This window comes from Eucyclogobius newberryi, unplaced genomic scaffold, assembly GCF_026437365.1.
Source record: "Eucyclogobius newberryi isolate DKJ021-1_F unplaced genomic scaffold, fEucNew1.0.hap1 SCAF_18, whole genome shotgun sequence".
Classification (NCBI taxonomy): Eukaryota; Metazoa; Chordata; class Actinopteri; order Gobiiformes; family Gobiidae; genus Eucyclogobius; species Eucyclogobius newberryi.
The window spans coordinates 12,256,412-12,279,175 of record NW_027315812.1 but is presented as its reverse complement, the minus strand read 5'-3'; the positions used below and the strand labels follow the sequence as shown (position 1 = coordinate 12,279,175).

Below are 22,764 nucleotides of genomic sequence, written 5' to 3'. Positions count from 1 at the left end.
TTGAAGACAATTTATGTTTCTTGGATGATTTGAGTGGTAAAAAAAGAAAGACATGAAATTGATAGGTGTAGTGAGGGTTTTACAGTCAGCCCTGTGGCAGTAAAGTTGTTAAGAAGAAGAAGAAGTTTATTTTCTTATGTTAAAAGCCTGTTTTGTCTAGGCCCATGGACATTTGTTTTGGCTGTATTGCCTAATCACGCTGTGCCATACCATACAAAATGTGCCACACAATAAAACATAGACTAAAACAAACAGCTTCTTTGTTACAATAAAAAATATTAAAACATTGAAACAATAAAACACAAGTCAATAAGACACAAGTCAAGTTCATAAGTCTTAAAACCTGGGTAAAAGCAGCACATCTAAAACATTTCACTGCTGAACATACAGTAAAAGATGCTTTTATATATTTTTCTCCAAAACATTTATTACCAAAATGAGACTTTTTGTGAATAACAATAGCTATCTTCTGTCCACTGTCTAATGGAATAAGACATTTGCATTGAGATTCAGCCTTTGAGCTTGAAAAGACTCTACATGTATTTGCATCGCTGCCAAACAAACTCAGCTCTGTGCTTACATTACATTACTCATGACTCTGATGTCAGGATAATTGGGTTATTTAATACGTGTGATTATTCAGGTCACAATAGAGATAAAGACATTATCTTATATTAATCTTATAAGCAAAATGAAGGTGTTGCAATTAAATTTGTACTTGAGAACAACATGCTTTTTATGCGTCCATGTCACGTTAACTTTACTTTATAAGTCAGAAAGTTTGATGATATATAAATGTAATGTTGTGAGCAATGCTGTTTGACCATGGTATAAACTATTGTCAAATCATGTTTCTTCTCACAATCTTGCTGCGTTCACACTTGTTCTGGTTCGGTCCTTGTTTAAGTCCAGTTATATCCTAACATAGATTTGATTTGGTCCTGGTTAATCCTTATTTAGTTCTGGTCTAGTCCAGGTTTAGTCTCATGTTGTAAATATAAAGTCTAAATGCACCCTAAAAATGTAAAACAACTATTGTGACGTCCCAACTCAGTACTGTCAACACTACGTATGTTATCGATCACCGTAACTAACTACCTTTTGTTTTTGTCTTTGCAGGAGAATCCATACATGTGCAACAATGAATGTGACGCCACCACGGAGGAGCTGGCCCACCCTCCAGAGCTCATGTTCGACACCGAGGGCCGCAACCCCACCACCTTCTGGCAGTCTTCATCCTGGAAAAAATACCCCAAGGCGCTTTTGGTCAACATCACCCTCTCCTGGAACAAGACAATCGAGCTCACAGATGACATAGTCCTCACATTCGAGTCCGGACGTCCCGAGCAAATGGTGCTAGAAAAGTCCTTAGATTATGGGAGAACATGGCAGCCCTATCAGTTTTACGCCACCGATTGTCTGGATGCGTTCACGATGGAGCCCAAAACCGTCCGAGACCTGACCCAGCACACTTTACTGGACATTATCTGTACAGAGGACTACTCCAGGGGCTACGTGTGGAAGTACGATAAAACGGTGAGGTTCGAAATCAAAGATCGGTTCGCGTTGTTCGCCGGGCCGCGCCTCCACAACATGGCGTCTCTGTACGGGCAGCTGGACACCACCAAGAACCTGAGGGACTTCTTCACCATCACAGACCTGAGGGTTCGACTGCTCAGACCAGCCACCGGAGCGACCATGGTGGACGAGACCAACCTGTCCAGATACTTCTACGCCATTTCAGACATCAAGGTCCAGGGCAGGTAAGAGAAATGCAAAAGTAACTAGCGAACAATGGCGCAATTATATAATGGATGTCGCTTTTTTTTCGTTTTACTATTGACCAATTTGGAAAGAAGCTGCACTGCTAAATAAGCACGATTGAACACTGGACGGTGCACTATGTGGCTTTTCTGGTTGGGGGTCCGCCACATGTGCAAGGAGTTAATGCGAGTTAATAATATAGCATTAAAGATATAAATGCCTTGAAAAAATGTGCATTCCATAGATATGCCCTGTAACTTGGTCTGGTGGTATCATTTGTTTGTCTCCATGGAGATAAATATGTTTAATGGCTGTGAAACATTCCAGGCAAATAAATCGTTAACACGTTATAATAACTACACTTATTCCTGCCTTAGTAAAGCATGAACAAGACTTAATTCATTGTGAACAAAGAGTTTATTAAGCATGATTCAGGCTTAGTAACTACTTAACTCATACTCTTAATTCCTAACCCTAAACCTTAATTAAGCAGTTACTTACTGAATCATGCTTATTACTGTATATGTTCATCACGAAAGGCAAATTCATGGTATGTAAAGGCAAATGAAGGCGTAGTTGTTATAAGTTATCGTAGTTATCATATATTCACAGAGACCAGCAGGTGGCAGATCTTCAAACAGAAAAGATAATGTACCTTTTTTACTATCGAAAGCCAACAACTAAATTTCCCTTCATAATATACATTAATTCTGTAGACTTATCATTAAGCTAAGAATTTGAAGCCAGCTCTCATCTTGAAGCACGTTTAAAGAGACAAGTACTCAATTAATTACAATGAATTAGATGTCAAATTGTTTAATCATACCCCAAGACTCAACGAATGCTTTAATTGAGAACACTTTAGACTGAGGAATATTAACAGTCATCATTGTGAAACTTGATTTTCTTCAGTGACATTCTCTTTTACTCTCTTGTCCCCCCACTCAGGCCACTATGGGTGCAATCACACTTCACACAACTGTATATGCCATGTGTGTGAAGGTGTGAACATATATAAGCATATTTGACCTAAGTTGGGAGTAGGGAAAGGTTTGTGTTACGATCATTGTGAGCAAAATAATGAGCGTTACTGAGGCCGTGTGAAATCTCGTCCAAAACTGTCGGTATTTCTCAAGTTTTATTAAATTGAACAAAAACAGCACAAATAAGCACATTTTATTTCGATGTGTGTGTGTTTTTTAAATATTAAAACCACTTCATTTAGCTAAAATTATCACAAATATAGTTGTTTTTTTTTCTTACGATTATATTGTGATCGAAATAATCCCGATTATCGATTCACATAATAATCTTGACATCCCTAGTTAGGAGTTAGGAGGCGACCCAAACAGAGACTGCCTATATAATAAAATATATATGTTTGGGTCGCCTTTAAGAGAAAGCATGTTACAAAATGTTACAAAATATAAAAAAAACAGGCTTGTGTATGTATCAGTTTCCTCTGCAGTCATCATTGTGAAACTTAATTTTCTTCAGTGACATTCTCTTTTACAATACATGGGCCTGGCATATATGAACTTAAACATTAATATAAAGGTGTTTACGATTGCGTCCGTCCCCTTTAGTATATGTGCCTGTGTAATGATGTGCAGAGTTCAGTCGTTGTCAGCACGTCTTAATTAACCAAGCTCCTTATGCCCGGCTCACGCACTCTGTTTTAGACCCCGCGTTCACTCAACTGTCTCTCCTCCAGCGCGCGACATTTCAAGCAGCGCTCCTGCCACCGGGTCACTGTGCATTGTAATTAGTGTTTGATTTACGCATCACGTCTGCAAAGTTCACACAACATGGAAACAAGATGCCATTATCATGTTTAGCAGAAAAGGTTGACTTGAGCGCGCCGGCGACTTATTTCAACGTAAAAAAAAAAAAAAAACGAGCAGCAGCCAGCATCGCGGGGCCCGGGTTTAAGTGGTACTGTTTTATGGGGTGTGATTTTTCAATTTAGCAGATGTGAATATGGGGTTCAGGGGTGGAGGAGTGAGGATTTAATTGCTCTTATTATGTTGTTCACACATGAGAGGTTTCTGGAATACAAGTGCAGAGCAGCAGAACGTGAACAACAGCCCAGAGGTTTAGGCCTGCAGACTGTATAGGAATGTGCATGGTATATTTTGGATCGGAACATACATTTAAAACTAACAATACCAGTACGTTGCTATAAGGCTGCACAGTATATCACAGTAAAACTAAGATTGCAATTTGTCGGCTGAATTTATTGTTTCTTATCTCTGCAAACATGTTCTGAAATGCATTGGATTCTGTATCAGTTCGTATTTCAGTCTTCCCTCAAATTCAATGCTTTAAACGTATGCATCTCCATGGAAACAAGCCACCAGGACAAGTTACAGGTCAGGTTTCTCATGCTAGTTCACAACGATGCAACCTAGATTCAATCGAAATGCTTATCACTGATTCTTTATTTAGTTTTGAAATAATCTTTATGGGGACAAATAGATGGTTCCACGTATCTAATTAATGATGATGATGTTTGATTTATGTAAATTACTATATTATTCATGGTCATTTTACCATTGTGCTGTATTCAGTTTCATGGAAAAAACACCAAGATCAATCAATCCTAAAAATTAAGTGCAAAAAACATGTTACATTTATTCTATTAGTCTGACAATGTTTACATCCACATTTCTTTATCCTTTGCTCTTTCATGAATATCTAGTTTGTGGCTGAATTGGCTCAATATCCCATTAAAACAAAGCTTGGACATTCCTCTTCTGGCCCCTAGAGCACGTGGGGCTATCATAATGAATGCCCGTAACCAAGATTGGATTTTTGACTTTTGAGGAGATTTAGAATGACATTGAGGAGAAAAAACATACCTGGGGGAAATTTAGAGTTTACTGACATTACAGAACTGTCACGAGATTATTTATTCTTTTTGACTAATCATGACCAAACCCAGAATCCCTGCAGAGTGTGGATTGTGACCCAAGGCGAACCACACTAAATGGATATTGACGAAAAACATGAGCAGTTGTTGTTGTTGATTTAGGCGCATTTAAATGATGTGTTTTGTGGCTGTGAATTTCATTTTACTCCACAATATATAACCTTTTTAGCCTTATGTATCTTCTAATTAACAGACAATTAGCTGTGGGCAAGCTCATTGCGGTAAACAGACCAAAAGATATTTCACGTAGACATAACACCAACTTGTTTGCTGTTGAGTGACATTCACAAGAGAAACGTTCACTACAACGGAATAACGAGATTCACTGAAAACTCTCCTTCCAATGCATGCGCCATAAGCTCCTTAAGACCTGAAATACGGCATTGTGGGAGAAAGATTTGGCAGGGGGCAGAGGTTGCTACACTTCAGCTGTGGACGCTGTTTCCATTGGCCTGGATCAAGAAGAAGACGGCAGAAAGTACAGTAGGAGATCAGGCAGAGAAAGACAAAGGCTTCCATAAGCTCTTTTTTAAAGTAGGTCAACTTAGAGAAGCACAAAAGGCTCAGCACTGCAGATTCTTTTGAAACACACAATACAGTAAAAGAATGAGTAGAACTTGTGTGATACTGTATGAGTCTATCACAAGTTAAATCAATGACTATGTTCATGATATGCTGACATATTTAGTGTCTCATCTCACTGCCAGAGGGTTTCTGGGTGGGCTTCCTCAGGGCACAGCGCTTTTCCCCACATTGTTTTTTGCCCTCTGCCGCCGTATTGGCTCGAGTAAACAATATGCTACAAAATTTGTATTTTCTTATGCCAGTAAAAGTATTTACTGGCAAAATGATCAGTATTATTATTATTTTTTTTTTGGTTCTTAGATTAATTAACATCCATGCCTGTTACAGTCCACGAGAAAGCAATAGAACAACCATTTGATAGATCCAGTATGGCACCAACGGCTTTAATAAATATGCTTAATTAACACTATAAAGGAAAACACCCGGCCCTACTCCAAATCTGGTTGCCCAATGGCACTGAAGGACGGGTCAAATAAAGAAAAAATTCCTAATGGGGACAGTAAATTGTTTTTAATCCAAGGGTATTTAAGCTGCATTTTTCTTTAAAGCAACATTAAAGAATGAGACACAACTGAAAGAGGACGTTCTGCTGCAGTCGCAAACAAAAGGCAACCCACTGAGGGCTTAATAAACTGACATTAATGATTTGAATACATTCAATAAATATAATACTTATTCCAGATTGATAATTTCGTTGTGCTGTTATGTGTAGTTCCACTTTCACGTATGACCGTTTAATTACAAGGCAGAGCACGAGGAGCAAAACACGGGGTGGCGGGAATCAATGTCAGAAATTTGAAGTCTAACCAAGCGTGGCGCAGCATGATGAACGTGTGCGAGATGAACGTGTGCGAGATGAATGTGTGCGTGAGGCTGTCCAGTGCTGAAACGAACCTGACACCAGCCCAAAGAAAGAACCAGAGGCTTTTCTAACCATCTCTTCTCCATCTGCCCAAACCATTGCTTTTTTTATCATGATTTTACAGTAATTTCTGCAACCCTCTTCGCGCTCCCTCTCTCCCTCTCTCCCTCTCTCCCTCTCTCCCTCTCTCCCTTGCTCCCTCTCTCCCTTGCTCCCACTCTCCCTCGCTCCCTCTCTCCCTCACTCCCTCTCTCCCTCGCTCCCTCGCTCCCTCGCTCCCTCTCTCCCTCGCTCCCTCGCTCCCTCTCTCCCTCGCTCCCTCTCTCCCTCTCTCCCTCTCTCCCTCTCTCCCTCTCTCCCTTGCTCCCTCGCTCCCTCTCTCCCTCGCTCCCTCGCTCCCTCTCTCCCTCTCTCCCTCTCTCCCTCTCTCCCTCTCTCCCTCGCTCCCTCTCTCCCTCTCTCCCTCTCTCCCTCTCTCCCTTGCTCCCTCGCTCTCTCTCTCCCTCGCTCTCGCTCTCCCTCGCTCCCTCGCTCCCTCTCTCCCTCGCTCCCTCGCTCCCTCTCTCCCTCGCTCCCTCGCTATGCCACTGATCAATACAGTGTAATTAAAGCTGGAGAGGATTCAGGCCACTGAAGAATCTTGGTGTGTTTTGCTCATTCAGGGTCAGTCCACCCTTAACCACCACCTTCTTTTTCTCTCTTTTTCCCTCTCTTTTTCCCTCTCTTTCGCTCCTTTGCCTCCCACTATCACAATCTCTCTCTCTTTCTCCCTCTCCCCACCCTCTCTCTTGCTCTCTTACACTCTCCTTTCCTCCCTCTTCACCTTCTTTCCTTCTCTCTCTCTCTCCCTCCTCTCCCTTACTTTCTCTCCCTTCACCCCTCCCTCTTCCACCCCTGCCTCTCTTTCTCTCTCGTTTACTCTCTACTTTCCTCTCTGTCTCTTTATTCTGGTTATGAGCTTGAACAATGCACTTAAACCTTTTAGTTTTCAGTTTTATTTCACTGTGTTTTTGGTACTTTTAGTGTTTCGTAACATGGTCCATGATGTGGTTGTTCTTGATGTTTCCGTGCTCTCTGAACCAAGTGCACCTGTGGTTTAAAACTACAAAAGGCATCTAAACTAAGCTAAACTAAAGCCTAAACCTTTCCCTCTCCCCCATCTCTATCTCTTCCTCTCTCCTTTCCCTTTACCTCTCTCTATCCTTCCCTCTCACCCGTATCTCCCTTTCTCTCTATGCCTCATCTTTCTCTCTCTCACTACACACCCTCTTTACCAACTATTTACTCCCCCTCTCCCTTCCTCTTTTTCTCTCTTCCTCTCACTCTGTTTCTCTCTTCTCCCTCTTTCCTCCTCGCTCCACTTTCTATCACGTTATCACTTTCTCTCCTCTCTTTTGCTCTCTCTCTTTCTTGCCCCTGACCCCCCTTTTCTTCTCCCTCTCCTTCTGCCTCGCTCCCCTCTCTATTACCTTATCACTTCTCTCTCTCTCTCTCTCTCTCTCTCTCTCTCTCTCTCTCTCTCTCTCTCTCTCTCTCTCTCTCTCCCTTCCTTACTCTCTCTCTCTCCCTCTCCTCTGTCGCGCTCTATTTCCCCGGTGCAGAACACACTTGTCTCCAAAGGGTCTCTGCTTTGAATAATGTACAAAAACCTTAGCCCTGCCGACTTCTCTTTTCTTGCTACTTTAAGGGGACCACTTACCAACTGCACTTCAACTACTCCTCTGCCCGCTGAACTCAGACAAATAAACCAACCAGTGTTATTTTCTCTATACCAGCACATTACTTTATAATCTGATGATGCTAATCTTGACTTGTTGCTTGCCTGTTGCTTGCTAAACAGGGGGGAAAAAAAGTCAAATTTTTCTTCCACAATATTTTCTATTTGCCTGTGGAGTCCTAATTGAATTTGCAAAGCAGCCTGGGTGAGGGCCCGGGGCTTCGTCGGAGAAGGTCAGACACATGCTCCCAGGTTCGGAGCGCTCATGACTGCGGGGAGCCGGTAGAAAAATATCGGAAAAATAAAGGAATTTGTTTTTACATGCAGCCTGGAACTGTTTGTGTTTGTGAAGATGCAGCGAGTTAGTGGAAGTTTCTCTGGTGTTGTGTGCCACACTTTGCTGCTCAGCGGGAAAGCAGTGAACAATAGGGAACGCCTCACTCAGCAGCATTAGTCTCACATGATATGGTCTAAAATCTCTTGAAACATACATTGACATTACATTTGGGTGAAAAAATTGCGAAGTTTGCCAATACAAATATTTTACAGTCAGGTGTTCATCAAGCATAAAAACAAACTTACCAAAAATGCCCTGTTGAGTATCATAACATTAAAGTAAATTGAGCTAAAATGACACAATTTTGAGGCACTCTGAGCAGTTAAAAGTATTTTATTTGAAAAGGGACTAATGAAGGACTTTTAACTGCTCAGAGTCTCAGGATTTAGCCTTTGTTTTCACTTTACTTCGAAGTTATGATACTCTACAAGACATTTTTATTTATTTTTTGTCAGTAATTCGCCAAACTCTGCCTTTAGTTGTATCAGGGTGCTTTCCCACTATTATCTTAATAGCCAGTACCTTTCATTCACTATTACCATGTCCTTATTTGGTCTTAAATAGACACGATTTTAGTCCTGATGTTGATATGGTATGGTTTAGTTTGGTCCTGTCCTTTTGGGTTTAGTCCTGCTTTATTCCCAATTGTAGTGGTGTATGTGTGACACTTCATATTCACACACTATAACAATAAATGTGTAATATTATTCCAGTCCAATATGACCGCCTGTTGCCCTTGCCCTCCCCCTGTCACACAGATCCGCTATAAGTCGTGCTAATACAGTGCTGTGACACCTGATCCACTTCCTGGTGCAGGGGTCACACGGGTCCAGTCTAATTGCCCTGTACTTAGAGTCTGAGTGGGCTCTCGATACAGTTGTTTCAGCCACAGATCAGCAATTTGGTGAGTGATGGCTTTATTGGCTCTGCCCCGAGGAAGGAACAAACAAGAAGTCAATCCTATTTTTTCTCTCTCCTCTCTCTCGCTCTTTCCCATCCCGTCTCCACTCCTCGCTCACTCTTTTTTCCCCCTCACCGCTTGACTTGTACCCTGCGCTGGCTTTCGCTCGACAGATAATCCATTTGTGCTAATTCCATGTTTCTTCCTTCCCACTTCCCCCTCGAATAAGCCATTCCACTTGTCTGGTGTCCTTAGTCTCTGTCCCCCCCACTCAGGCCACTATGGGTGCAATCACACTTCACACAACTTTATATGCCGTGTGTGTGAAGGTGTGAACATATGTAAGCATATTTTACCTAAGCTGGGAGTAGGGAAAGGTTTGTGTTACGATCATTGTGAGTAAATAATGATGAATAATAATAATCTCGTCCAACACATAACTATTTCTCAAGCTTTATTAAATTGAACAAAATTTAAAAAAAAGACAAAAACAAATACAGACAGATAATTACTTTATATTTTAGACAACACGAAGTCCCTGTTTATTTTAAACCAGGAAACACTTTAAGACAAAAACTGGTTCACCCTAAGGACAAGTTGCCGACTCAAAAACAGAGCAATGTAGTTTATTCGATCCAATGCAGTGAAGAAAGTTGTAAAGAACGTTACATAGGTGAGACGAAACAGCCTCTACACAAGAGGCTTTATCAGCACAGAAGAAATACAAGTTCAGGACCTCAGAGTGCCGTGCATCTCCACCTTGAAGCCTCTAATCACTCGTTTGAAGACGGTGAGGTGAAGGTTTTAAGCAGGGAGAAAAGATGGTTTGAAAGAGGAGTCAAGGAAGCTATTTTTGTTAAAAAAGAAAGACCTTCTTTAAACAGAAATGGAGGGCTAAGGTTTAATCTTCCTGTTATTTATAATGGGTTACTGAACCCCTGGAAAGGTAGAGGACCAGGACAAGGACATGTAGATGCTAATCAGGTACTCAGGGTGGTTGAGCCAGGGTCTCACAAAGACACAGAGGATTCTAATAGCCCATTAAGATTCTGAATAGGCTAGCTCGGTAGATACAAGGGGGGAGTTTCTGTTGAAACAAACAACTCTTTCTACTTCAGGAAGGCTCCGCCCAATGGGTGGGTCTTACCACAGAACAGTATTAATATCGGAGTTCTCGACCTAAATTCTGTTATTGACAATGACTCTTGGATGAGAGTCGAAAGGTCTATTTTTTCAAACTGAGTCCAGATGACTACAACTGAAGCTTTTTCTACTTTATATTTAGATGTTTTTTTATTTTTTTTTATTAAAACCACTTAAGCTAAAATTATCACAAATATAGTTTTTTATTCCTTATTGTGATCGAAATAATCCTGATTATCTATTAACAGAATAATCTTGACATCCCTAGTTGGAAGTTTTATTAGGCAGTCGGCAAAAAAGGTCTTTAAGAGAGAGAATGTCAGTAGCTAGACTTGGGATAGTTATGCCAAAATGTTACAAAATATTTCTCAAAAAAAAGAAAAGGTCAATCAGGCTTGTGTATGTATCAGTTTCCTCTGTCACAGTGTCTGGCAAATTTGTCATTTTTCAAGTTCAGAGTAAAAGTCTATGTTTTCATTTTGTAAATGTCCAAATGTATTTCCGTCCAGTCTTTGACAGTTGGTTCTGTCCCTGTCATCCACCGTCTTGTTATTGCTTTTTCTGCTGCAGCCAAAAGTACATTCCACAAGTATCCATCTATCATCTCCATTGTTGGTGCTTTATGTCCTGTGCACATTACATTTCTAATCAGAATGTAGTATTTATAACTCAAATTGCACGTGCACTATGCAACTTTTCTGGTTTAGGGGTCTGCTGCCTGCTTGTCCTCATGGGGATGTTATTGCTTTGCTTCGAACGTTCCACCGTGTATGGCATCACCTACAGTATCTTGGGTTTGTTAAAGTACTGCCAAAAATAATACACAGTGAGCGAGTTCGCCTCTCCACAGATCAGACCTGCTCTCGTTACGCCACCCTCTTATTAGGCCTTAGTTATTTTATGACTTGTTTTACGGATCCGCCGCACTTAGATTATTGATTTATACAATAAAAATAAAATAAATGATTATCAAATTTACACACTTAAGCGTAAGTTCTGTCTGTCTAAAACACGCTAAATCTACTGTTTCCCCTCCTCCCGTGGTGCGTTTTGGGCAAACCCAGAAGAAAACATCTTTTGAAATTGAAATTATATGTATATTCCGTCCGCCTGTGCAATATATTTCCGTAAACCAAGTAATAAAATAACTGCGGCCTTACCATGGAGATAAGTTAAACCGTGGAACATGGCAAACAAGATTTACACACACCCTCCACTATAAAAGTAAAAAAAAGTTAAATTAATTTGAAATGCAACTCATTACTTCCTATCATTCCCCCGTGCGGCAGTTCCTATTGGCAGGACAGAGCAGCCTGCATTAGTCATTGTGTGGGATATGCCGTATTAGCAGGACAGGCCAAGCGATGGGCCGGGATAACTGTGTCCATCTGTCAACATCAACGCCACATGTTTGTGTTACGGCCGCGATCAGATGCCTCCAAAAACAGCTTAAGCCCGTTATTATCGGAGTCAATGAGGCCGTGATTCAAAGCGTTTGAATGTACGATGCGTCTTCCTGAGGTGGAGGAGCGGCCGTGGCTCCGTGGCTTCCTGTGCGGTGCGGTTGTCTCTCAAAAAAAGCAGGACGGTGAAGTGATTTGACCCGATTCTTTTCATTCTCCATTTGTCATCCTGTCTGCTGTCTGCGCTGGCACCGCTTCAAAGCCACAGCAAAACAAAGAGCGTTCTTTTTTTTTTACACTGTTTAGATTTCCTGGTTTTGTTGAGAGGAAGTTAACACCTGTTTAAGCTAATACTGTATCAAGCACTTTGTCCCAAAATAAAATAAAGTATGACACGTGGAGGATGTGACATAGCTGAACATTGGATAAATTGAGGTTATTGAATTGAAATAATGTTACATACTGACCCAAAATGAATATCCTGATGATAATATACCGACGATATTATGTCAGTCCAACAGAAATGTGTTAAAACTTGTCTTTAAATGTACTAGTTGAGTTTTAATTATCAGACAAATGTTAAATGTCTGTAAAATGAATCACTAAAGTTCATAAATATCACCATATGGCCTTATTTTAAAGTTTACAACATTACTTTTTTTTAACCCACCTCATTTTGTCACATTTCATATAAAAATTTTGCATAGCTTCAACACATGAACAATATTATGTAAATTGTGATATTTTGCCCACCGCTAATTAAGAATATAAGTAAATAAATGCATGTCATTTGTATGAATTGTTTGTACATCGTTACGTATGTCTATTCAACTATCCAACATTTACTTTTAGGCAATTAACAAACTTTTCGTTGGCTAACTGCAGCATTTATAACTGATTTCAAAACTATATTACAACTTATGTCACTTTGTGTTATATATATATGTGTCTTCATGGAAACATCTCCCAACAAAAACAGAACAATCCTAAAATCCTCCTTTGTTTCCCTGTAAATAAGCATCTGCTGCGAGCCTATTGCCTGCGGCGCATTGATATTGTGCAGCGCCTGTTGCCTGGTGCAGCGCTGCCGTTCTCCTCTGGACCTGGGCGTGTTTATCCTCCTCCTCTCCACTTCAAAGTTGCCGTGAGATGTGCCTGCTCAGTTTGAAGGTCTGTTCTGTCTCCGCGCAGCCGTGAATCCTCCGGGAGCCGCGCTGAATGCTTTATGAACCCATGACTTCGAGGTTAAAGCCCAAATATCATCTCTTTTCTTATTGAAGTTTTCCCCAGATTTACTTTGAAGTCTGTACAGCTTCGGATCCAAATAAGTCTAGAATGAAACCGGGAGTTTAAAAAAGTGCTGTGTGCTTATTATCAGTGTCACCCTTGAGGACTTTTTCAGTTTGTGACACAAGGGACAGGCAGATTCTCATTCAAGTGCATCGTTGTAGGCAAAGTGCAGGTTAACATATTTACAACAAAGGCTATACAAAGGCGACTATTGTTAGCCAATGAACTACCGGTAGATTATACTTTTCAAGCAGACCTTTACAGCCTTTGTATCTGCCGTGGTGCCCGCACCACTGTTTGAGAACCATTCCCTCTGGACAATTCAATATATAATCCCGGTTTGAGGTGGTGTGGTCTTGGTTTGGTCCAGCTCAATTTAGACCTGTAAAGTTCTGAAAGACAATCCGCTGTAATACTTCTTTTTATCCAATTTCATCATCCAAAAAGATTATTTTTTACAGTTTTTTCCGGACTATACGTTGCACCTTTTTTCATAGTTTTGGCCGGGGTGCAACTTATACTTATATTTATACTTATATACTCTGGAGTAACTTATATGTGATATTATTTGTTATTTTCACACTTGCAACCGCATTTCATACTCCAGTGCAAGTTAAATATGTTTTTTTTCTTCTTTATTTTACATTTTTTTGGCTGGTGCGACTTATACTCCAGTGCGACTTATAGTCCGGAAAATACGGTAGTACTCTAGATATTTGGTCATCTATATTTACTCTATATATTTCTTCTATTAGACCAATGTTTGTTTATACCTTGACATACACTTTTATTTTTGCCTATTTTTAGTCTAAAAAACGTTTCATTGTTTTATGTTGCACCTTATCACCAAAACAAATTCCTGGTTTGTGAAATTTGTTCACGGACATTGGCACTAAAACATTCATCAGTCGAAACGTGCCAACGTCTAGACATCAAACAATCTGATGTTTAATCCTGGTTTAGTTCTGGACATCAAGGTCAACAGTGTCAGATGGAGTCGGTTTGCTTGGAGAGATGGAGAAATCTGTGGATGACAAAATGTATGGATATATTGAAAGAAAATGTGAAATTGAACAAAGAAAATGGCGCCTAATTTCCCACTTTGCCCCTGACTTGTAGCTACTGCATTCTCAGTAAACTTTGTGGGATCAGATGTGCACTTCCTTTGTGATGAATGGAGAGCGTGATGCACAAGGCCCTGTTCTGGAGCCACCTGCGTGCCACTGTGTACTGCTTTGGTCTCTCATTTTACACACCATCCGTTAATGTCGACCCAGACACCAAACCCAACCAATGGAACAAACTACTGCATTCTCCTGCTTACGTACGAGACGGCGGCCGCTTGAATCTTTTGTTAAACTGATGAAAACGCCCCTGTCTGACTGAATAACCTTGATTTGACTTTGATTTAGCTGTTTTAATGTGGTGTCAACATATACAAAAAATAGTCTATATCTTATATTGTCTTCTTTGGAGCTTACTGTATACTGTAAGGATACATTCAAAATTGGGACTAAACCAGGACTAAACCTAAAACTAAACCTGGACTAGGTTAAGACTAAACAAAGACTAGAACAGGACCAAACCAAAACCACATTAGTACTAAAATGACAAATGTGAATGCACCTAAAGCAAGGGTACCGGACCCCATGAATTATGCTTTAGTCTACTGCTGTGTCCCTGTGTTTTACTCTGAAAATATACTTTAAATTAATATTATAATCAGCAAACATGAGTAATAATCTGTTGTAAGGGATTGTTGCTCCTAGCCCCACTGATCCTTACGAGAAAAAAGGTTTGGGGCTGCTGTTTTAAGCTTTATTTACTCAATTCCTAAAAAAAAGAAAAGAAAAAAAGCATAATAATTACCACAGAACCATTATCACATCACATATTACAAACACTACAAACACTTCTTCCCTCCCACATTATTAAATGAATTGGGGATTACTATGGAAAGTGTCTTGAGCTGTTTTACCCTGAGCAATCACACTCTCTAATTCAATGAGCCATAGCCAGCTGTGTCTGCGTGTTTCTCTGTCAAACTGTATTTATATAGAATCATCCCCCCCTCTTTCCAATTAATCGGTTATTCCCAGCTGCCAAAAGCTCCTGGAGCGATGCACATGTGAACCGTGAAGGTAAAAACACACAGCATGTTACTGGGAGGGTACGGTGCGCTCCGAGTCATGTGAAAGCGTCTGATGTGAGGTGCAGAGCGCTCCGCGGTGGAGGGCAGGTTGTATCTTCAGGCCACAGCTGCCCCGGTGTCATCTGTGTATAGTATAGCTGCAGGCAAAATCGGGCTAATATCAGCCAAACAGGAATAAACACGTATTAACGAGGACAGAGATAAGCGTGGGGCCTGTCATTCAAAAGTCTGACGATGCGCTTATTGAACATTATTAAAACGTTGTTCTTGATTGTTTTTAGTTTAAACTGTTGGATTTAAAGGTGCACTGTTGGATTTAAAGGTGCACTATGTAACTTTTCTTTCTCCCACTGTTCATACATATTCAGCACATTGCCCTCAAACTGGTCATCAGGTTTACATGGATGTGTGGTCACTATTAAGATAAGATCAGATGGTATTTACTGGATATTAATGGAAATACACAGGCAAACAAAAAGACACAGGCAAACAAAAAGACAAAAAAAAGTGCTACTATGACAAATAAATGACTAAAACGATAATGACTCAAACTATAATATATGAATGACTAAAACTCAGAATCAGAAAAGGGTTTATTGCCATTTGTCGATGAACAAAAAAGTCCTGGTGGTTCAGTGCAACACAGACAACAAACATTGAACACTTTATACAAAAATGGCATGATATGTACATTCTAAATAAAATATAAAATATAAAGTTAAGTAGTGCTCTTATTTCAGCTGATTTTATCGTATTTACAATTCAGAGGTACACACTTCCACGTCTAGCATATCAGTCTTTACATGTTTAATGTTATTGCTACTTTTTTAGTAAAACTTTGAGTGTAAAATGCATATTATCGCACAGCTTAACACGTCTCATTTAGGGGCACCTCTCATTGGAGTTAAAGGGCCATAAAGTAATTTTTAGCCAACCCAAGGCATAAACAATACGATTAATGGAGTTAATCTTTAGAGCAAATAGAGCCATTTTAATTTCCTTTATCAATAAATTAATTCAGTCCTCCATGCCTTCGAGACATGTGCATATTTTACTTTTAATAAATGACTTTTTAAAGAATTGGCGTTTTTGATATGCCGCTGTTAAATACTCTGTGAAGTCTTATTCGGTTGATAATTTACTTTGTCAAAGTCTTGTATGTAATGGCTCATTAGACAAGGGATGAATTAGTTATAGAGAAAAGTAAGTATGCATATTGTGTGAAAACTTTTGACCAAGTGTCTGAAGAAAAGATTTGTGCTATAGTTCATTGAGACAAACGTGTTGTCAGGGCTCGGGTCTGTTTTCAAAGATTTACTGTATAAACCACAGACTTCTTGACCTTTGTGATCCTCTAAATCTCTTCAGCGTCTTTTCAAAGGGTTTCTCCTCCATTCATCCTCTGACACTTTTATAGTGCAAACGTCAGCCTGAAATCACACACAATCCAACACCTTTCACAAAGTACAAGTTATATTCGGATTCATGTCAATCAGCAATATGCGAGTTTGTTCTTAATGGTGTATATTGTTATTCGCAATAATTGGCAAAGTAGAAGCTGAATGTTATCTATCTAATCTCCCTCAAATGTTATATTTACTTTGCTTTGCAATTTTGTATATTATCATTAATACCTTTTGACCTTTGTTTTTCTCATTTTTCTTGTACTACAGTTGTCAATTCATGCATGTGTTAGTTAGTTTTAGTTAATTAGACAGGGACAGTGCACAATATACATTAACTTATCAAGAGAGATGCTTTGTACCAGGCTGTAGCTCAAGAACTTATTTCCACCTTTGTTTCTGAGCAGGCGTTATTAAGTCCCTCTGAGGGGAGGAGCCTGTTGTACATGCTTTTGTGCTAGGTTTCCCTTTATATCAACAAATAATGTAAAACAAAACCAGGCTCTGATATCTCTCACTGTCTCTAAGTGGTTTTCTTTTATAGATTATTTCACATTGACATCACAGTATATTCCTCTTCACTTTTGCCCCCACTCCTGAATTTAGAATATGTCTATTTACACACTTTTGAATGGTCTATTCATTCAGCATTCAGCCCTGAACTAACCTTCCATCAACATCGTGCCATTCTTTACATGTCATCCTTTTATTTTGGCGGCACATTTGCTAATCTCTATTGCATTTTTCACTCTCTTTCCAAATTCCTCCCTATTATACCCCTGAATATCCACGACTCTCTTTAACGCCAAACATGAAAAAACGAATCCTGGAAACAGTGCGATTCAATACAGTCGACTGAAAGCTTTTTCTGTCTAAATACGCTCCGGTGATAAGCCTGTGTGTCAGTTACAGTGGACTCACTCCAACTATGCAGCCAATCCGCAGCGTTTCATCTCAGGCAGAGGTCGGCTGATATGAGACCCAGAGCTACAGCAACATGGAGATCTTATCAACACAGAAAGATGTGCTACAACCGCCCGAGTTATTCCTCTCTCCACCGAGCAGAGTATGTGCGAGACTAGACCGCTTGTTTTGGGGGTTGATAGATTTGATGCTGATAATGCAGATCTCATATTAAGAGCATTGATCTCTTTCCACCAATGCATTTGCCACAGTAGTAAGCAGGTGCAGACAACAAATTGAGTTTACGTCTTGAGTTGGAAGAGTGCTCTGCTGATGCGGCCGACCGTGATGGAACTCGGAGGCTACGAGATGCTGCCAAGTTGTCTTGTAAGATTTCTTACTTGTGCTTTTCTTTAAATAGGATCTAGTTTGGATGTTACGCTCTCACAGGCCAAAACCGTCACGCATTTGATGTTATGGGACAGGTTTTTTATAGTGTCGGGAAGCTCATTATGATGGAATGCTGAAACGCCAGCATTTAGTTAATTTGTCATATTTTACAAGATGTGTGATCATTAATTTTGACTAATCTTAAATGTGCGTATGACAGGTTTTCATCATTGTTTGATTGGATAGTACCAGTGGCAAATACTTATCATAGTTTTATATCCATTAATGAAAAAAAGTTGCAATGATTTCTAAAAAGGAATACCTCTGTTTCACCAATTTAAAGAATTCCATTGAAAATGCAAGGACAATGTACGTGCAAAGAACACATTTATCTGACGGTAAAGTCATTTAATACGATAAAGGTGTCAAATATTAACTGTAATTGAATTTAGTCGAGCTTTTGGCCTTGTTTTGTATCTAGGTAACAGGTCATTCCCTTCGCATCTGCCCATGTTCAACCAGGAAGTACAAAACCAAAAATGTCAAACTAGAAAACTAGGTCAGTTATTTGTCAAAAAAGTAAATGTAATCATATTAAATATGTCTTAGTGAACATGTAGTCGTATGCATTTTAAACAGATATAGAAATGGTACATATTATAGATAAAGTCCCAAGAATCCAGCAGATTCAGTCAGTTTGTGTCCACAGATTTTGTCTGCTGTGTTGGTAATAATCCCATCCACTTTGGAGCCGCCAAACATATGAGCAGCAGTTAACCATATCCGAGCTCAAATCGTGACATCTCATTAGCTGCAAAGCACGATTTCACCAGCATTTATCTGCATGTTAGAGGAGCCAAACTCCCTCATTGTGCCAAGACGCAGGTCTTGGGTGCAGCGGCCGGCCATATTGGAAGCATTTTTCTCTCCTTCCTGTCGACGGAGCCCATTCAACATTCATGCTGACCCATTTCATTAATGTAGAGTCCTTTTTCTGCACATCTCCGCAGGCTGCTGTCCCCCTCTCTAATGGGCCGTCCTGTCAGGGGCTCATGACTAATTCCTTCATTGACCTCCCCTTAACACCCATCCGCCCCCCTTTTCTATGTTGATGATTCATTAACTAGAGGCAGCTGACTTTATACCTGCACAAAATCACACCTGAGCCCAGGAGCACGTATATTTGACTTACTGTGCTTTTTACCTTTCACGTTTTGGATTTACAGTATCTTTTATATTATTTTATAGCACTTAATATTTTTAATGCAATTTTCAACCGAAAAATATATATATATTTTTTTAGACTTAATTCAACTAAAATATATATATTTTATGACTTAAATTACAGTGTTGTACTTGTTCAATACTTCTTCTATTACTATTACAGGGATTGTAATACAGTCACGTAAAACACTTTGCTACAGTTTGTTACCTCTCTTCTTTCACTTGGATACCACAATACCTTATCTCTGTTTCCATGGCATTAACGATAAAAAAACAAAATAGTGCTAATAATGGCACCTATTCATGGATTTCAGTCCTGAAAGAACTCTTCTTGATTCAAAAGAGGATATTATGTTTTAAATTGTTGATATTCCATCATTCTGAATCCCATGGATAAGCAGGAATCTGAAACTCATTAATTCACCATTTTCATATATTTCTCAAGTCTATATTGGTTGTGTACAGACCTGCTGACTCAAAAGGTTAGCTGCATTTGTAAATATGCACTAATCAGGTTTGTAGAAAGCTCAATTCTCCTCTCTCATCACAGAGACATCCTACAGAGCTGGCATATCGGCACGGCAACATGTGAAGAGCGTTGAGTCAGGAAAGAAAACAACATATGGCAGCGCTTCACTATCAAAAAGGCGTTTGCAACACAGGGAGAAGTGGCTGCTGGGGCAGGGGGAAATGTTTAATTGAAAATGATTAATGATCTACTTTTAAAATCTAAATTCTGTTGACTATCTACATTTCTAATATGTCCAGGAGCATTGGCATTTGAGAACTGTTTGTTTTCTACCAAATAAGCATATTTCGTTTTTTTTTAATAGGGTAAGGTGACATTTTTGCTATCTGCCTACATACCTAAAATCGTATTGTATATCAGCGTTATTGTAGAATCCTAATTGAATTGTCCACCCTGAATTCCTCATGATTCAAACTTTGATCTGATTGCTCTTCTCCCGATCTTGCAGCCCCTGAGTCTATTGGCTTTTTCTGTCCGCCCATCTCACTTACGCACAAACAAGCAAGAATTAAGACTGCAATGAGTTTAAAATCATTCTAAAAACTCCCCAAGCAACAATTCAATTGTGATCTGAACACAATGAATAAAAATGTCTTGATAATAGGATCACTGAGTCATGAAAAGCCGTTTTGACTGTGTTATCTTTTGTTCAATAGTTGCTCATTATGTATGGCCATTGGATGGTGCCTTAGCCTTGGAGCAGAACAGCAGATCACAATGGCAGACAAAAGGAACGGGGAAGAACGATCACACAAAGAAAATGCATTGAAGGGCCCAGAGCTTTGTTGGGGTTGTGAGGTAATGTAAGTTACTGGAGCACGATGTGGAGGCTGATGCGCAGAGACAAGTGAATCAAAAGACGGGATGTTTTTGGGGTCAACGGATGATTTCATTTATTGACTTGACTTTGAGGGACCACACGGGCCAAAACACTTGGTCCGGGGTGGGAATAGAAGGTGTCCTCAGAAAGTTAAATGTGCACAGTGAACATTTTCAAGTGTTTCTATGGAGATGTCATTGCTTTGCCTGGAATTAAATGTCTACCTTTCATTTATTCATCATGTGTTCTCACTTTGAGCGCGTTTGCCTCTTCACAGATCTGACCTGTGCTAGAAAAGATGCATTCAATTCACAATACAAACAATTATACAAACATACAAAGTCATTGTAAAATGTACTTAATATAGAAAAATGCAGATAAACAGAACGTTTAAACATTGTCAGAGGCCTGTGTCAAATCTTCAGGAAGATTCCCCATGTTTAGTCCTGACTCTGGCACCAGCAGGAGGCCGGTCCATGTTTAGTCCTGACTCTGGCACCAGCAGGAGGCCGGTCCATGTTTAGTCCTGACTCTGGCACCAGCAGGAGGCCGGTCCATGTTTAGTCCTGACTCTGGCACCAGCAGGAGGCCGGTCCATGTTTAGTCCTGACTCTGGCACCAGCAGGAGGCCGGTCCTTGTTTAGTCCTGACTCTGGCACCAGTAGGAGGCCGGTCCATGTTTAGTCCTGACTCTGGCACCAGTAGGAGGCCGGTCCATGTTTAGTCCTGACTCTGGCACCAACAGGAGGCCAGTCCATGTTTAGTCCTGACTCTGGGCACCAGCAGGAGGCCGGTCCATGTTTAGTCCTGACTCTGGGCACCAGCAGGAGGCCGGTCCATGTTTAGTCCTGACTCTGGCACCAGCAGGAGGCCAGTCCATGTTTAGTCCTGACTCTGGCACCAGCAGGAGGCCGGTCCATGTTTAGTCCTGACTCTGGCACCAGCAGGAGGCCGGTCCATGTTTAGTCCTGACTCTGGCACCAGCAGGAGGCCAATCCAGGTTTAGTCCTGACTCTGGCACCAGCAGGAGGCCGGTCCATGTTTAGTCCTGACTCTGGCACCAACAGGAGGCCAGTCCATGTTTAGTACTGACTCTGGCACCAGCCGGAGGCCGGTCCATGTTTAGTCCTGACTCTGGCACCAGCAGGAGGCCGGTCCATGTTTAGTCCTGACTCTGGCACCAGCAGGAGGCCGGTCAATGTTTAGTCCTGACTCTGGCACCAGCAGGAGGCCGGTCCATGTTTAGTCCTGACTCTGGCACCAGCAGGAGGCCGGTCCATGTTTAGTCCTGACTCTGGCACCAGCAGGAGGCAGGTCCATGTTTAGTCCTGACTCTGGCACCAGCAGGAGGCAGGTCCATGTTTAGTCCTGACTCTGGCACCAACAGGAGGCCAGTCCATGTTTAGTCCTGACTCTGGGCACCAGCAGGAGGCCGGTCCATGTTTAGTCCTGACTCTGGGCACCAGCAGGAGGCCGGTCCATGTTTAGTCCTGACTCTGGCACCAACAGGAGGCCAGTCCATGTTTAGTCCTGACTCTGGGCACCAGCAGGAGGCCGGTCCATGTTTAGTCCTGACTCTGGGCACCAGCAGGAGGCCGGTCCATGTTTAGTCCTGACTCTGGCACCAGCAGGAGGCCAGTCCATGTTTAGTCCTGACTCTGGCACCAGCAGGAGGCCGGTCCATGTTTAGTCCTGACTCTGGCACCAGCAGGAGGCCGGTCCATGTTTAGTCCTGACTCTGGCACCAGCAGGAGGCCAATCCAGGTTTAGTCCTGACTCTGGCACCAGCAGGAGGCCGGTCCATGTTTAGTCCTGACTCTGGCACCAACAGGAGGCCAGTCCATGTTTAGTACTGACTCTGGCACCAGCCGGAGGCCGGTCCATGTTTAGTCCTGACTCTGGCACCAGCAGGAGGCCGGTCCATGTTTAGTCCTGACTCTGGCACCAGCAGGAGGCCGGTCAATGTTTAGTCCTGACTCTGGCACCAGCAGGAGGCCGGTCCATGTTTAGTCCTGACTCTGGCACCAGCAGGAGGCCGGTCCATGTTTAGTCCTGACTCTGGCACCAGCAGGAGGCAGGTCCATGTTTAGTCCTGACTCTGGCACCAGCAGGAGGCCGGTCCATGTTTAGTCCTGACTCTGGCACCAACAGGAGGCCAGTCCATGTTTAGTCCTGACTCTGGGCACCAGCAGGAGGCCGGTCCATGTTTAGTCCTGACTCTTGGCACCAGCAGGAGGCCGATCCATGTTTAGTCCTGACTCTGGCACCAGCAGGAGGCCAGTCCATGTTTAGTCCTGACTCTGGCACCAGCAGGAGGCCGGTCCATGTTTAGTCCTGACTCTGGCACCAACAGGAGGCCAGTCCATGTTTAGTCCTGACTCTGGGCACCAGCAGGAGGCCGGTCCATGT

The 22,764-nt window shown here is 41.4% G+C and overlaps 1 protein-coding gene across 10 annotated transcripts in view; it reads left to right on the top strand.

Annotated features, from left to right (window-relative positions):
* Positions 1-22,764, top strand: part of ntng1a (netrin g1a) — a 146,827-nt gene that overhangs the window by 66,156 nt on the left and 57,907 nt on the right. For all 10 annotated transcript variants that reach the window (XM_072450546.1, XM_072450541.1, XM_072450545.1 and 7 more), the window contains exon 3: positions 1,120-1,763. In XM_072450546.1, coding sequence (XP_072306647.1) covers positions 1,120-1,763 — 644 coding nt within the window. The remainder of the gene's footprint in view (positions 1-1,119; positions 1,764-22,764) is intronic.